The following is a 17,938-nucleotide window of genomic DNA, read 5'->3' as shown; positions in this document are numbered from 1 at the left end:
CCCTTGCTGTGCAGCCAGTCTGCACTATGTTCTCACCGCTTTAGGAGGCCATAGTTCACTGAACTGATTAATGTACCTGTATCTGGTCAGCAATGACCTCAGATACAAATTCTTTCTTTCCTTAGCCCTTCCTTGGGATTAAAAATTTACTATTGCTCACGGTGACAAACTCTGCAAGGAAGTGTCGTGCTGAAAATATTCTTTTATAAACAGTTTTCTGCTGAAGACCCACACTCAGCGTTTTAGGTACACCTTCTTCCCCTCTGCCATCAGAATTCTGAATGTTTCATGAACACTATCGCTTTCACACAATTTATTCATTTATTTTATTGGAACAAAGAATATTTTTCAATGTCTTGCACTATACAACTGCCACAAAACAACAAATTTCATGACACATGTCTGTGATAATAAATCTGATTCTGATTCTCAATAGATTAAGTACTAGTAGAGTTAGATTCCTTGATGATCCAGGGCTTATTCTTTATATTTATCATAAGAACATAGAGTATTACAACACAGCACAGGCCCTTCGGCCCACAATGTTGTGCCAATCTTATAAACCTCCTCCTCTCTAAAGCTTCCACTCCCTTCTATAATGAGGCAAGCAGAACTGAACACAATGTTCCAAGTTTGGTCTCTCTAGGGTTTTACAGAGCCGCAACATTACCTGTTAAACGTAATCCCCAAACTAATGAAGGCCAGCTCACCATCCCCCTTCTTAATCACCCTATTAACTTGTGTGGCAACTTTGAGAGATCTATGGATGTGGACCGCAAAATTCCTCAATTCTTCCACACTGCTAAGAATCCTGCCATTAACCCTGTACTCTGCCTTGAACTTTGACCGTTATGTTAAGACAAAACCTCTTCCTGCCCATCCTCTTGGATATTAACAAATCCCATGGAGCAACCTGGACACAAGCAAGGAGTTCTTCCCGAGTCATAGCTCAGTGCTTTCCCTACGGTCCCAAATTAAAATGAATACGCCTTGCTCGTCCGTGTAGAGTTCTGCTACGTGTCCTTTAACAAGTTTGCCTTTGTACCAGTGGTGACGGAGTACTGAAGCAATAATTTTGAAATAGCATTGGAGACATAAGGAGGAGCAACAGATTTCATAAGGGAACGTCATCTGTGAGAACTAATGCAAGGTTTGAAATAGAGAGAAAAAAAAAATCACACACTTTTGGCTTTTGATGTAATTCCAGTCAAAGCACCTTCCCCCTCCTCCATCATAAACATCAGTCATCCCAATGTTTGCTTAATCAGATGCCAACTTAATGCATTTCCATTTCAGACTCATTGGTAAAAATGGACAGTCTGGAAGAAGACCAGAGTCAGTTCCACAAGAGGAAGAGGCTGGGGGAAATGTGGACCATTAAAAGGGTTAGGGATCAGACGAAGGGCTAAAATTCCAGGGAAGGAAGTGAAACCGGACAGAGGGAGAAGGCAAGGGATGGTAGAGAGAGAGGGAAGAGGAGGGGGAGAAGCAGGGAAGGAGAGGAAGAAGGAAAAGTGCGGACAGAGTGAAGAGATAGCGAAGGGTAAGAGGTAATGTATGTGGGAGGGAGCGATTTTACAAGAGTGTCAGACACTGGTACCTCACTTGTCCACTGGTCACACTCACACAGTGCTTCAGAGATCAAGATGAATGCCAGAGAAAAAGGAAGAAGGAGATGTACCTTTAAAACCTCTACGGGAACCTGTGGCCGTGACTGGTACTGGATGGAGTTGCTGACGTTGATGGCAGGAGTGGCGTTGATCGCCATGCGCTGTTGCGTGAAATGCATCGCAGCCTGTTGCTGCTGCTCCTTCTCCCGCTGCTCCTCCTTCTGCAGCTGCTCCCGCATTAACATCATCCGCAGACCGGTGCGGGACGACATCGTGGCGGGTCGACTCCTGTCTCACAATGCTGATGAAAGCAATGTCACTGCAAAACAATCAGACAAGTGTCTCATCAAGAAGGGCTTGTACAAGAAAATAAATCCCCCTCCTTCTCTCTATTCTCCTTCTCTGTCCCTCTGTCTTTGCTGTCCCCTCTCCTCAGCTTTTTCTCTCTCTCCACCACACTCCCTCTTCTCAACCCACATCTCCCACACCTACGTTCCACTCTTCTTAGCCTTTGCTACCCTTTATCCTTCTCTGGGCTTCACCTCCCATCCCTCCTCCCTTCCTCACTCCCTCATCCCTCCTTCTTTTTCCACCTCTCATTCCTGCCTTCCCCTCCTTCATCTTCACCTTTTCCTCCTCTTCCGTTCCCCTTTCCACCTTAGCCCTTCCCCTTCACTTTGAGGCAGACCCGTAAGATTAACAAGATTAACCAATTGTGAACCACAGACAATAAATCCAAAAACAAGCACGATCTGATTGTGACCAATCCAAGAAAGTATCACAGCATCTCGACTACAAACCATACTGCTGAGCTCAGGGCCCCAGTCAGAAAGCAGTATTAGGAGAGTGCATGTGCTATTAACCAAAACAGATCTCAGTTTAGGAAACAAGCTAGCTCAGAAATTAACACTGGTAAATGTGGGATTAGCAACCCTCCAGTGCGCAGCCCCCCGGTGAAAAATGATGTCCTATCCGTTAAATAGGGGCCGTGGACAACTCTGATTTGATGGAGACAGACGTGAAAGCACAGAGGAACATCTGGAGAAATTTCTGAAACGCAGGTTCGCTGCTGTTGTTACTGCGTGATCGGCGTAATCTTCCGGAGGGGAGGCCTCAAAATCCCCGGCTTTGCCTGCTGTTGGAGACCGAGATTGAGGTCGAATCGTTCGGATAGAGATGGCGCTCGGTACTCGGTGTCGGAGAGCTGATCAGAGGCTCGAAGTTTTCGGACGACTCAAGAGTCGGACTGTGGTCGGGCATGGCAGGGAGAGTTTTTCTTCCTTCTCCCGTCGGTGTGAGATGTCGGACATTTGAGAGAATTTGAACTCTTTACTGTGCTCATGGACTGTTCTTCATCAAGTTATGGTATTGTTGCACTGTTGTAACTATATGTCATAATTATGTGGTTTTGTTAGTTTTTCAGTCTTGGCCTGTCCTGTGTTTTGTGATATCACACCGGAGGAAATATTGTATCATTTCTTATGCATGCATTACTAAATGACAATAAAAGAGGACTGCGTGTCTTCATAATCTGAAAAAAAAACAATCAGGAGGAGGAAAAGCATCTGTGGGATGGGTGAAAGGAATTGTCGATATTTCAGGTTGAAACCCTGCTCTACGACTGGGATCAGCATTCTCATGGGAGGAGGAGGAGGCCAGGGCTTATGCTCCTGATTTCCATCCTCAGGGCCCTGCTGTAAATGCTGGAAGGCCTGGACAGAGTGGATTTAGAGATGGTATTTCAATTAGTAGGAGAGATGGGCCTCAGAATGGATGTCCCCTTCAAACTGAGATGAGGAGGAATTTAGGGCACAAGAGATTTTGAAGATACTGGTGGGCTTGAGCAACACATACAAAATGCTGCAGGAGCTCAGCAAGTCAGGCAGCATCAAATGAAGGAAAATAGCCTACAACCCACCCAACAGGTCACCTGTTTATTTCCCTCCTAACCTACTGAGTTCCTCCAGCATCTTGCGTATGTTGGTGAGGAGGAACTTCCTCGGTCAGAGAGTGGTGAATAAGGTGGCTGTGGAGGCCAAGTCATCGAGTGTATTTAAGGCAGAGATTGATAAATTGCTGATTAGTTAAATAGGTTAAGGGTTACAAGGAGAAGACAATAGAATGGGATTGAGGAAATAATTAGCCAAATTTGAATGACAGAACAGACTTGATGAGCCGAAATGACCTAATTCTGCTGCTATACCTTATAGTTTAAAATACTGCAGATATATTGGGTTGTTCAGTGAAGCCCAGAAGAGGGGTTTACCAAAACGATATTTTCCATGTTCCACCAGAAGAGTTCATAAAATAAGTGATTAGTGAAAATATCAATAAAAATGCTGGATTATCTTGAATCAATTCAATTCAAGTTTAATTGTCATTCAACTATACATGAATACAACCAAATGAGACAGCGTTACTCTGTGTCAAGATACAAAACACTGTACCAACAGTCACACACAGCACAGAGCACACATAGCACCTACAAAATAGCAAGCACATGTAAGATATCGCTAAAATACAGCCATGGCAAAAAAAATAGTCCCAATCCTGAGTCCACGAATGCCACAGAAATCTGCAGTCAACTCCAATACCGCCTGTCTTCTACTGTGCGAATGCCCGGGAGGGTTGGAGGGCAGCACTGCCTCCTGCTTGGGCGCCAAGCCGCATCGCCCTGGCGAAGCACATCAGTTTTGGCTCCATCCTCCTGGCAGCTTTAAACAGGTAACACCATGGCTTGAGGCCACACGGCTCCTCCACTGTCCGCCAATAAATCGGTGAATCAGACTTGCAGCATTCCGTGTGAACAATATCCAACAGGGTCTTGCGATCACAAGAAAAGTGTCTAAGATGCTCACTCACTATTAGACTGCACAGTCTCCTCAGAAGCCTCTCTGACACAAGCAGCAGCACGATCGGCTGCACGTCCAGCTCCTTCAGTTTCTCCGACAACTAGCAACTTGCTGATGGGGGTAGACCTGTAGTACTTCAAGTTCTCAATGTCTAGCAGGATCTTGCCATCGTAAAAAATGTTTCAAAAGGACAGTAGCATCTTTGTTGACTCCCCATAGAAGCTGCTGCGATCAAACATGCTGCCATTTTATCGATATAATCTGGATCTGTCAAGCCCTTGACTGCAGAAAATCTGCCACCTCAGCTTATTTGTGACTCCAGTTCCAAAACACCACGGCTATTGAAATACAGTACCTTCAAAATCCTAGTGAACTTTCAAAAGTAAACTTACTTTTTCATTGTGCCTTTAACATTTGAGTCGCAGACATTATTTAACCACCGTGCACTTAGATACCAAGACAGGTGGACAAAGGTTTGGTCAAAGAGGCAAGTTAATGAGAGGATGAGGAAGTGGAAGAGAGGGAGAAGTTAGCAGGATTTTCCACAGCAAGAAAACAACACTTAACGTCCCACCTCCTCCTCTTTGATTTCAGCATAATAGGCTCACTCCAGTTCCACATCATGAACACAAACAGTTTGAGGAACAAGGCGGAGGCAAATAGAAGTCCTTCTTTTAATTCTGTTTATTTTTCTTTTTAAATATGATCACTTACTAGCAGAGAACACCCCAGCTCAAGAGCAGTACCTGCATCTACCACTGCCCATGCAGCAGGAGGTAATGGGAGCTAGGTCTGGGACTTGGTTCTGTGGAGGACAAACATGTGGGCAGGGTGGGGTGCGTCCAACAAAAGCAAGAAAGTAAGCCTCCGTGGGGAAACAGGACTGAAGCACTGAGTATGTAACGGGGAGAGTTGATACAGGGGAACCTGACGATGTGATACACTTCGATTTCCAAAAACAACATTTGATAAGGTGTAACAAAGAGTTTGGCATGTAAATTAAATTCCCACAGTACTGGAAGAAATGTGTTAGAATGGCTGTCCCATAGAAAACAGAGTTAGAATAAAAGGATCCTTTCCAGACCAGAGACAGGTAACCAGTGGGGTACCACAGGGACCAGTTCTTGGCCCACAATTGCTCACTATTTCTGTTACAAACCTGGAGGAAGGAACGGTTTGCAAGGTTTCCAGATTTTCCAATGACACAAAAGTAGGTGGAAGGGCACGTTGTGAAATGAATGCTGTGATTCTGCAACAGAATACAGATAGGATGAGTAGGTTGGGCAAATAGACTTTAACCGGGAGAAATGCAAGATCATGCAGTTTGGTAAGAAAGAACAGCAGACAGATACGATTTACACGGACAGAGACGGCAGGTGAGTGACGTACAGAGGGATGTAGGTGTTCTGGTGCATGAATCACAAAAGAAGTCCACAGACAAGTCCAACAAATAGTTAAAAACGTGAATGATATTCGGCCTTTAATGCAAAGTGGCTGGAGTTTAAGAATAGGGAGGCTTTGCTGGAGTTGAACAGGGTGGTGGTGAAGCCTCACCTGCATATAGTTTTGGTCTGCTTACCTAAACAAGGATATAGTAACACTGGGGGAAGCACAAGGGAGATACATCTGGTTAATACAGGGATAAGAAGATTCTCCCTTTAACAGAGACGAAATAGCTTTGGCCTGCATTCCTTGGAGTTTAAAAGAACAAGGAGTGACTTTATTCAAACATATAATATCCTAAAATATTTGACAGGGTAGACCTTCAGATGCCTTCACCAGTGGGAGACGCTTTCACCATCAGGGACATAAGGGACCAGTGGTTTAAAACTGAGATACAGTACATAGAAATTTCTTCTTACAAAGGGTGGCAAATTTGTGGAATTCTCTACACCAATAGGTGACAGGTGGATCGTTAGAAGCATTTAAAGTAAATTGGATAAATATTTAATTGGTTAAGAGATATAGAGCTACAGAGAAATGGCACAGGAGTTGAGGCCAGCATAGATCAGCCATGATCATGAGAAAGAGTGGGGTAAACTGCTGCTCCTATTTCTTTGTGTTATTGCACGTTTTCCCTGTGACTGCCTGGATTTCCCCAGGGTGGATTCTAGTTTCTTCCCACATCCCAAAGAATGTGGGTGAGCAGTAGAATCTGGGATGAGTTGATGGGAAAATGGTGGGATTAAAACTGGGTTAGCATATGACTGGTGTAAATAGAGTCATAAAGCACACAGCACAGAAACAGGCCCTTCAGCCCATCTAGTCCGTGCCAAAGTATTATCCTGCCTAGTCCCGTCGATCTGCACCTGGTGGTGGATCCACACCCACCACCCTCCGAGTGAAAAAGTTCAAAGTAAATTTTATTATCAAAGTACATATACGGCATCAATGTCTGAGATACATTTTCTTGTGGGAATACTCAAAAAATTGATAATAGAATAATAACAATAATAGAAACAATGAAAAATTGCACCAATGTCAGCATTCAGCCAGTATGCAAAATACTAAAACTGTGCAAATACAAAAAGAAAGAAATAATAAAGATAAATAAGTAAGAACATGCGATGAAGAATCCTTCAAAGTGAGTCCATACTGCAGGTTGTAGGTATATTTCAATGATGACATTGAGTGAAGTTATCCCTTTGGTTCAAGAGGGTTGAGAGGTAATAATTATTCCTGAACTTGGTGGTGTGAGTCCTGAAGCTCCTGTACCTCTTCCTGATGGCAGCAGCAAGAAGGGAACATGAGCTGGGCAGTGGGCGCCCCGATGATGGATGCCACTTTCTGTGACAACGTTTCATGTAAATGTGCTCAGTGATGGGGAGGCCTTTCTGCGTGATGGACTGGGCAGTACCCACTAACTTTTGTATGCCTTTTCATTCAAGGGGATTGGTGTTTCCGTGCCAGGCTGTGACGCCCCCCAGTAAATATCCTCTCCACTGCACATCTATAGAAGTTCCCCTTCATGTTCCCCTTAAACCTTTCACCTTTCATTCGTAAGGCCAGTGATGTTGTAGGGATGGAACTGGACTCTCTGACGGTGGTGTCTGAAAAGAGGATGCTGTCTAAGTTGCATGCCATCTTGGACAATGTCTCCCATCCACTACATAATGTACTGGTTGAGCACAGGAGTACATTCAGCCAGAGACTCATTCCACCGAGATGCAACACAGAGCGTCATAGGAAGTCATTCCTGCCTGTGGCCATCAAACTTTACAACTCCTCCCTTGGAGGGTCAGACACCTTGAGCCAATAGGCTGGTCCTGGACTTACTTCCTGGCATAATTTACACATTACTATTTAACTATTTATGGTTTTATTACTATTTATTATTTATGGTACAACTGTAACGAAAACCAATTTCCCCCAGGATCAATAAAGTATGACTATGACTTTAACCCTTAAACTATGACTTCTAGTTCTAGTCTCACCCAACCTCAGTGAAAAATCTTGCTTGCATTTACCCCTCATGATTGGTGGCAGATGAGGACACAGTGGACCAGAGGGGCCTTTTTTGCACCTTGACACTTGGAGTTGAGAGCAGTACAAAGACCAGGAGACCAGGGAGACAGAAGTGTCTTTCTGCAGGACTGCTGTTCAAATTATGTTAATCCCCCGCCCAAATCGGAATCCCAGTTTTTTTACAAAAACAAAATCGCGAATATTATTAAACCACAGGCCAACAACCACACGCTACGCGGTGCATGTGACAGTCAGCAGAGCCTGAACTGCGGACGGGTGCAATACGCGCACGGAATCCCGTCGGTGCAGCCCGACCACTTCCCGATTGAGATGGGAAATCATGAAGAAGTTTACGGTTTATATTATTGCTCCTTCCCGCCGTCGGCGAATAGTTAACAGGCATTGGGAATGAGTCTCGTTTATTTCCGAACCGATTTTAGAGAGTTAAAAGGAATTTTTTTTAATATAGCGGAAATATGCAATAGACTTTTTGATTTGAAGGATCGATTGGACATAAAAAATAATTGTTTTGACCGTTAAAAAATGAAGCCTCTATTGTTTATTTCCCAAAGAAAAGTTTTATAGCATCGTTTACAAGAGCTCTAGTCTCTGAGGGAGAGAGGAGGGCAGGAGGAAGGGAGGTGGGAGGCGTGGGTTTGGGAGTTAAGGTCAAAGACTGGGAACGAAGGATGGTGGACAAAGGGATCGATTAAAGTAAATTCAGCTCCCACAGATCATTTGTCAGGTCCGCCATCGCTGTCTCTGCATCCTGTCCATTTCGAAGACACCAGCAGTCAGTTACAAACTCGGAAACTCGTCTCCAAAACACGAAACGTTTGGTCGGTCCAAGCTCAGTACCTCAGTCTTACACAGTGACAAAACAGCAATATACCACAGTGTTACTGGGCGGAACACTTCGTGTCTGAACGAGACCGTTTTTCCATTTCATTTATTATATCACGGCTGATCAGTACCTCAATTTATCATGGTTCCAATCGTCTCAAACACAAAAGTCTATCGATCTCTGCTCTGAATCATCCCGTTCAACGACATCTTGTGGCGAGAGAACTCCAGTTTTACTATCTTTTGATCAGGAAGTGTGGCTCAACGTGCCCGTAAACGATTTAAATTTAATTTTACAGTGCCTCCGTAAATGTGTTCTACCCTTAATCATATTGAAAGCCTTTTATCTACCGAACTGACAAGATATAAACTAGATTCTGTAAACTGCTGTCAGAATTCAGCCGTCTGAGCTTGGGCATCGTTCTGTTGTAACTCCGCTGTCATAACCAGTCCATCCATGCAGCCGAAAACGCCAGCCACAGTACGAACTCATCACAGCGCGCGAAAGAATGAATAATCAGATTTCCATTCTGTTACAACTTACCCACCTTTCCTTTGTACTCCGCATCCCTCAGTATCAGAAGCTATCAATCCATTCTTCTTTTTAATTGCTTTATCTGTCCCCATGACCCCCAGTATCACAGGTCGTCTTCTGTTCCTTGTCTCTCACCATTGAAAAGATGCGCAGATTTAACTTTATCTGATCAAATTGGGTGATGGTCCACGTTGAGTTGCAGTTGTGCCCACTCACCCTATGGTGGAGTCATAGACAGGTGCAGCACAGAAACAGGCCCCTAGTGCATCTAGTCTATGCCCAACCATTTAAACTACCTACTCCCATTAACCTGCACTGGGACCAGAGCCCTCCATACCCCTACCATCCATGTACCTGTCTCTTACGTTGGAATCAAGTTCGCATGCACCACTTGTGCTGGCAGCTGGTTCCACACTCTCAGGACTCTCGGAGTGAATTAGTTTCCCTCATGTTCCCCATCAACTTTTCACCTTTCACCCTTAGCCCATGACCTCTGGTTGTAGTCCACCCAACCTCAGTCGGAAAGGACTCAGTCCCACTGAAGCGTTTCAGTCTCTTACGTTGACGGTACTCTTTTCCATTAATGCCGCCTGGCCTGCTGAGTTCCTCCAGTATTTTGTGTGTGTTGTTCGGATTTTCTCTTCTCAGCAGGAAAGACCTGTCTGCATTTACCCTATGAATACCCATCATAATTTTATATCACAATTCATAACTACCCTGCTACAAATTTCTGCTCTTTTTCTAACCTATTCACATGTGTCACCTAGATTTGAGATTATCAGCATGCTTGGATTATGTGGCATCTTTGTTAGTAAATATGTTCAAACGCTGAGATTCTAACATAGACTCCTCACAAAGAATTCCTTGTTCAAGATAAAAGGTTAATTCCAATTCAATCTACCCTCTGTTTAGTGAGGAATCATTTATGTGTAATCTTATTGAATGTCTTCCAGGAGCCAATATCATTATCTTCCATAACACCACTTTATCAGTCACTGCTTTAAAAAATTCAAGGAGGCTGATTCAAAATGACTTATTCTTTACAAATCCACGCTTGCTCTCTGACCAGTTAGAAACCCTACACTGTTTCTAAGAACAGATTTAAGTAATTTCCTCAGAATTGATTTCAGACTCACATAGCTATAATGTCCAATTTCCCCTTTCCTTCTTAAGTAATGGCAGTTTGCCTGACTGACAGGAGGAGTCTAGAATCTAAAGACTTTTGGAAAATTGTGATTGCAACATCTACAATTTACTGCTTGCAATGCACAGAGATGATACCATCATATTCTGGTAGCTTGCTTAGTGTTATTATTTTCTCCATCATATTAATATTAAATTGTATCTCTATCAATTGACATCATGTTTGTCAGAAGAAGGTAGATGAGAGAGAGTGTAGCAAGGTGAGAAAGAAAGGATGCAAGACCCTACCCCATCTCTTACACCATTATTCAGCAGGGCTTGGGCAGAATCAAATTGTGAAGCACCCACAACTGAAATCCCTGTTGCCTTTCTCCATCACTGTACAGAAGAACAGAAAATCAGCCATTTCTTCATAACTTATATTCCAGGTACAGCATGAGTACTCAGAGATAAATTCATATTTTACTTTAAACCCTCCAAGAACACCACAACCTTGTCATAAAGTTTGGAGGCTTGGGTCAGGGCCTTGTGCTTTGGCTTTTGGTAGAGCTGTTGTTATTTCTTTCCACACCTTGTGGCACATCGGGTGGCAACTTTACCATTTCCTTAGCATTTTGTCTTTTTTAAAAAAATGAGGCTGAGTTGCTAGCTCGACAATCATCCCAGCACAAATGAAAAGCATGCAAGGAGCCGGCTGAATTCAAACCCGGACCACTTGCTCAAAGTCTGGCGGTGATACCACTACACCACTGGCTGGCTCTTGGTAGGGTCACCCACGCCAAACAGGCTAAAGAGCTGAGGCCAGACTAAAGGCTGATTTATACTTCTGCGTCAAATCGACACCGTAATCTACACAAGTGGCCTACGCGCATTGTGAGCATTTATACTTGTGCGTTGGTGTGTCTGCGTCACTCTGCAATTCGCGCACGTCACGCATGCGCACACACCTGCCCGTGCAAGGCTTCATGGTCATGGTAGTCTTTCTCGGGGTAAACAAGTTTAAAGCGAGCGTCTATTTTCGTAAAAGCGAAATGTGTCCTCCATAATTTCAGAGGTCTGTAAAGCTTTATGGAAAGCATTGCAGCCAAAGTTCCTTCCCTGCCCTTCTGTCGCCCAATAGAAAGCTATTGCACCGCAGGAGGAAATGCGATGCTACCAAGCGGACCAATCATAGCTGTTGTGGTCTGCGTTGCCACGACACGCAGATACATTTTGGGAGAGGTGCGCGTCAGGCTACAGCGTAGGGATCCACGTTGGCACTGCGTAGGGTTCGCGGCTACGCCGTACCTATGGCGTTGGGTTGACACAGGAGTATAAATCAGCCTTAAGAGTGGTCCATTGGTCCGCTGGTCTTCCAGGTTTGGGGGTTAAGCTCAGGGCTAACAAAACTGACTGGTCAAACAACAATTATTACGAAACAGCAATGAAGAATCCATCTATACAAACGGAGGTGTAGGACCTTCATTGCTGCCCCAAACACCAGTGGTGTAGCAGGCAGTAAGTAACTTTAAATACAAGAGATTCTGCAGCCTGGAAATTCAAAATAACACACATGAAATGCTGAATGAACTCAGCAGGTCAGGCAGCATCTGTGGAAAGGAATAAAGAGTTAATGTTTCAGGTTGAGGCCCTTCAGCAGGACTGGAAAGAAAGGAAGAAGAAGCTAGAATAAGAATATGGGGGAGGAGGGGAAGGCATACAAGCTAGAAAGCGATAGGTGAAGTTGTGTGAGGGGGAAGGTATGGAGGCAAAGTGAGAAGCTGGGAAGTGAGAGGTGGTAAAGGCAAAGGGCTGAAGAAGGAATCTGATTGGAGAGCAGAGTGGACTGTGGGAGAAAGAGAAGGAGGAAGGGCACCAGAGGGAGGTGATACGCAGGTGAGAAGAAGAGGTGAGAGAGGAGCCTGAATAGGGAATGAAGAGAAAAGGGGTAGGGGGGAGAAATTACTGGACGTTCGAGAAATCAATGCTCCTCAAGTAGGAGAAGCAACACCTCATATTCCATCTGTGTGTGTTATTCATCTTTGACTTTGTATTGTTTGTAATTTTGCATACAGGGCCCTAGAGATACAGGACCTGTGCAAGATGTAAATGAATGTTACCGTGGCAGATGTGAGTGGGTAGTCAACGTTTAATTGCTGTGCACTACGTGGACTGATTCAGCACAGGGGAAATGTTAAATAAACCACAGGCTATATTTTTCCATAACTCATCACCTTCTTCCCCTTTTTGATTTAGTTCTACTGTACTGACTGTCTTCTGAAACTAAACCACAAAAAAAAATCATTGCACAATGCTCAAAGGCAAGATAAACTATTTGGCAGAAACTTTCTTTTTAAACCTACCTCATTCTCACACAGCTCTGTAATACGCTGCCCCTCAATTGCAACCTGCTTCAGATTCAGATGCAGATTCCTACTAAACAGTTTGCACGTGAAAATATAGATGCAGGAGTGGTGGTGCTTCTCGTAGACTATTTGCCCCAAAGTGATGCCGCAAAACGGGGTTGAGGAGTTTTGCGGATTAGTGTCGTGACAGTAATCTGAAAAAGGAGGTTAACATGACCCACATTGCACAGGGCTGAGGTGGAACTAGAGAAGGTGAGTAGGGTGGTAGAATCACATGGATAGATCGACTTCTGTGAGAATGAAGCTGTACGGCTCAGAGTGAGGTCATTTGCCTCTTCGCGCCTGTGTCAGCTTTCTGAAAACACCACACTGCTCTTTCCCCGTAATCAGCAGAACTTTATCCCGCCCGCCCATGCAGATTCTCATCCAATGCTCTGAAAGCACCTCCTGGATCAATTATGACCTCTTATTCAAGTGGAAGAATTTTTGTGTAACTATACTGAACCAGTAGTGCAAGGCCACAATAGATGGAAATCATAGGGGGATTATTTGAGTGCACAAGAAATCAAGGTAACAGCAGAAGCAGCTGAATAAATGCTTTCAGTCTTCAGCTCTTTGATCCAGGTTTTGCCATGCACACTAAACACCCTCCAGGTTCAGTGGCAAGGAATTTTCTTTGATACTGGTCCTGCAAGACACTCTACGTATTTCAGGAGCAACACACACAAAATGCTGGAGGGACTCAGCAGGTCAGGCAGCATCTATGGAGAGGAATAAAGAGTCAATGTTTTGGGCCGAGACCCTTCATCGGGACTAGAAAGGAACGGCAAAGAAGCCAGAATAAGAAGGTGGGGAATAGGAAAGAAGTAGAAGGTGACAGGTGAAGCCAGATGATGGGGAAGGTAGGAGGGTGGGGTGAGAAGCTGGGAGGTGATAGGTGGCAAAAGTCCAAGATTCAAGTTAATTTATCACACGTACATTGAAACGTCAAGTGAAATGTGGCATTTGTATTAACAGCCAACACATCCAAGGATTTGCTGGGGGCAGCCCACAAGTGTCGCCACACATTCCAATGCCAACATAGCATGCCCACAATGCTCGGCAGAACAACACACAACACAACAAGCAACAAAACAACATCAGCAAAAACAAGCCCCGTTCCTCCCTCCCATCCATGCACACAAACGCTTATGTATGTAAATGTATTTATATACAGTATGTATTCATACAGTATCTATATATGATAGTAGTTGTTCTGCAGGTGACTATCAATGCCACATTTTTTTTTTACCATGCCCATGGTCTGCTCTTTATCAAATTATGGTATTGCTTTGCACTGTTGTAACTATATGTTATAATTATGTGGTTTTGTCAGTTTTAGTCTTGGTTTGTCCCGTGTTTTCTTGTGATATCATTCTGGAAGAGCATTGTATCATTTTTTAATGCATGCATTTCTAAATGACAATAAACGAGGACTGAGTGTCCTCATAATCTAAATCTAACAAAGACTGAAAAATGTCACAGTGAAGATAGCAGATGAAATGACATCAGTTTTGAACATCACTAAATTTCAGTGTAGAGGCAAGGCAGAGGGCAACGAACACTTCCTTAGAATTGAGATCTGAAAAAGGTGGCTGCACTGCAAGAGAGGACGCAATGAAATTGGCAGCAGGCAGAGTAGCATAAGAACATGCAAAAAAAACAAGATTTAAAGATTTGCTTTATTCGTCACATGTACATCAAAACTTACAGTGAAATGCACCAATGACCAATTGCACTTCCGAGGACGTGCAGGGGGGCAGCCCACAAGTGTTGCATGCTTCCGGTGCCAACATAGTTTGCCAACTATTTACTAACCCTGACCTACACATCTTTGGAATGTTTCACAACAGTTCTTTGCATTTACCCACAAAGGGAAGTAGCCATCATGATTCCTCTTAACCAGTGAATCACAAAGTTTTTCATATGTGACCATTTGTACACCAGAACACACACACACACTACACTCAGTGATCACTTTATTAGGTACAGGTGGTAGCTAATAAAGTAGACACTGAGCATACGTTTGTAGATGGTAGGTAGGAACGCTGCCTTGCCACAGCTTAAACAGGACATCCTCTTTAACTATTCCAAATGTTGATGTATTATTCCCCTCTACGGTTTTGATATTTAAGAAAATCAGTCAACAGCTTTCCCTTGGATTTGAAGCATTATTTTAGTCAAATCAAGTGGAAAGGTCACTGTTTTTGCCACAGCAGTGTCATAGACCATTAGCACAAACTTGGTTGGTAGGGTCTGCCTGGGCAAGTCTGGTTAGTGCCCACTGCCCTGTGGGCTCAGTGTACTGGGTCAGCCCAGTACGCACGCGCACGCACACACACACACACACACACACACACACACACACACACACACACACACACAGTGAAAATCATGGACGAAATCAGGACTTCAGGAGGAAAAAGTCAAAAAACTTCAGAGGAGAAATATTTACCCATTCAAATTAACATTGATTAATAAAAAGATAGCACAGCCATAGTATTTAAGGTAAACAAAATTAGGGCAGCTCCGGTATCAATTTAATATCTTCAGTAATATGTCAGTGATATTGACAGATACTCAGATAAAACATGTTGACAACACTTTCTTTCATGCATTTCCAACATGCGTTCATACAGGAGGCATCTTCCAGCTTTACTGCTTTAGACAGGATTCTCAGTAACCAATTCATTGCAATGAATGTGTCCAATGTTGCTAATAAGTGTGTGAAGCCAACTTCAGGTGCTTAGCTGCCAATTATCTGTGGGCTACATTGCTGGAGCTTCATTGTCATTGCTGAGGACAACCAACTCCATCCAGTGCAAAGCAACATACTGGCATTGCAATTACTAATAATACAATCACTAAATTTAAAATATCATCTGAGTAATTTAGAGTGTCATCCAAGTTACAACTGAATTAAAACAAACAACTCTAAATGGGGCATTGTTCAGTTGCACGACAGCCCTGGGGAAAATGCTGATTTTCAGTCTGTATGTCCATGCAGAGATGTTTCTGTATCTCCTGCCAGATGGTAGGAGATTGAACAGTGATAACTGAGGTGGGATGAGTCCATCATGATTTTGCAAGCACACTGAGGACATCATGAGATGTAGACGGTTTCCATATCTGGTAGTTGTATCCCGGTGATAGCCTGTGCAGTCCTGATCACTCGCTGAAGTGCTTTTTGGTCAATCTTGTTGCAAATAGTGTACCATACTGTTGTGCAGTAGGTCAGTATGCTCTCAATTACACATCAATGAAGGTTTACCAGCAGCTACATGCATAAAATGCTGGGGGAACTCAGCAGCCCAGGCAGCATCTATGGAAAAGAGTAAACAGTCGACGTTTCAAGCCAAGCCCCTTCATTAGTGGACCCTTTACCAGCATCTTTTTGCTCTCTTTAAACTCCTAAGATAGTGTAGGCGGAGCTGAGCCTTCCCTACTATTGAGGAGGTGTTGGTGGTCTGAGAAAGCTCCTCTGTGATGGTCACTTGTAAGAACTTAAAGCAAATGCAATCCTATCTTTAAGTCAACATGGAATCAATGATTTACATAACTTAGAAAGCTTCTGGTACTACTAAACTTAAGGTACGTCTATGGAAGAGCCACCAATTAATTGACCACAAGACCCAGGAGCAAAATTAGTCCATTCCACCTATAGAGTCTGCTCCACCATTCTATCATGGCTGATTTTTTGTCCCTCTCAACCCCATTTCCTGCCTTCTTTCTGTAACCTTTGACACCCTTACGAATCAAAAACCTATCAACCTCCACTTTAAATATACCCAATGACTTAGCTTCCACAGCCATCTGTGGCAATGAATTCTACAGATTCACCACCCTTTGGCTAAAGAAAGCCCTCCTCATCTCTGTTCTAAGGGGATGTCCTTGTATTCTGAGGTTGTTCCCTCTGCTCCTAAACTCCCTCGCTATTGGAAACCGCCCTCTCAACATCCTAGGGTTTTCAATATTTGATGGGCTGCAATTAGATTCCTCCTCTTTCTTATAAACTCCAGTAAGCACAGGCCTAGAGCAAACAAACACTCTTCACATGTTAACCCCTTTATTCCAGGGTTAACCCAATACTCTGCATCTTCTCCATAGCGCGGCAATTTTTATTACCTTCAAGTATTTATTCAATTCATTTTTCAGGCAGTGCACTGCAGATCCAAGCAACTTGCTGCATAATATTTTCTTCCTCCGATCATCATCCATCATTTTGCCAATTACTTCAGCTCTGGGTCCTCTGGTTATGGACTGTTCTACTTTAAAAAGCAATTTCTCCTTACTTGTTCCGCTAAAACATCATCAAAAATATCATCACCCAGATGGCTGTATGCCAGCTTAGCTCATCTCAGTTGGTTTTGGTCTTGTTCAGAATCAGGTCAGTTAGTCAATATATAGTGCAATCTGGCCCAAGATTCCAGTGTGAACCACAGCAGTATGGCTTAATGCACAGTGCAGACCCTCAGTCAAATGAGATTTCAAATCTTTTTATCCTATCCTAATTCAGGGTTACTCATGTTGTAGTTTGCCCTTCAAAGTCCAACCTTACATTCCCATCATGAGAGGTGGAAACGGGTAAGGCCAGCCAATAGGGTTCTGGTGAAGCTGTATAGGCCAATCCCCTGTACAGAGGATACAATGGATTACAGAAACATTGATGAACTCCAACCATACCATCAACTTTGGACAATGGAGATGGGAGGTCAGCAATGGCCTATGTTCCACTGGGACCTAAGGAACCAAGAAGTAGAAGAAGTATGTTGTAGTTCACATTACTTAATATAGTCTTGGAAATTAAAATTATGTTTTCTTGGGTTAGTTGCTCTGTTCCACGTTTGAGAGAACAAACCTCAATCTGAACAAGCCTTACAAGAATTCCCAGTTGATGAACTAACTTTCAGAAGGATGTCCGGCCTGAGAAGTGAATTCTGATTCCCTTTCCACAGATGCTGCCTGACCTGCCGAGTGTCTCCAACATTTTTTGTTTTTATTTTGCGCTCCTAGCATTTGCAAGAATTTGTTTTTCAAGTTGTGTCATCTGTGGTTCACTGGGTAATATTTTTACCTGTGATTTACAACATCAAATCCCACTTGAGA

The 17,938-nt window shown here is 43.5% G+C and overlaps 1 protein-coding gene across 3 annotated transcripts in view; it reads right to left on the bottom strand.

The window, feature by feature from the left end:
* The window catches only part of tfeb (transcription factor EB), a 161,446-nt gene that overhangs the window by 50,626 nt on the left and 92,882 nt on the right, over positions 1-17,938 (bottom strand). For all 3 annotated transcript variants that reach the window (XM_063065458.1, XM_063065456.1, XM_063065457.1), the window contains one exon: positions 1,682-1,929. In XM_063065458.1, the coding sequence (XP_062921528.1) occupies positions 1,682-1,882 (201 nt within the window). In that variant the 5' untranslated portion in view covers positions 1,883-1,929. The remainder of the gene's footprint in view (positions 1-1,681; positions 1,930-17,938) is intronic.

This window comes from Mobula hypostoma, chromosome 13 (genome assembly GCF_963921235.1).
Source record: "Mobula hypostoma chromosome 13, sMobHyp1.1, whole genome shotgun sequence".
NCBI lineage: Eukaryota > Metazoa > Chordata > Chondrichthyes > Myliobatiformes > Myliobatidae > Mobula > Mobula hypostoma.
The sequence above is the reverse complement of the archived record's forward strand: the minus strand, read 5'-3'. Positions and strand labels throughout refer to the sequence as shown.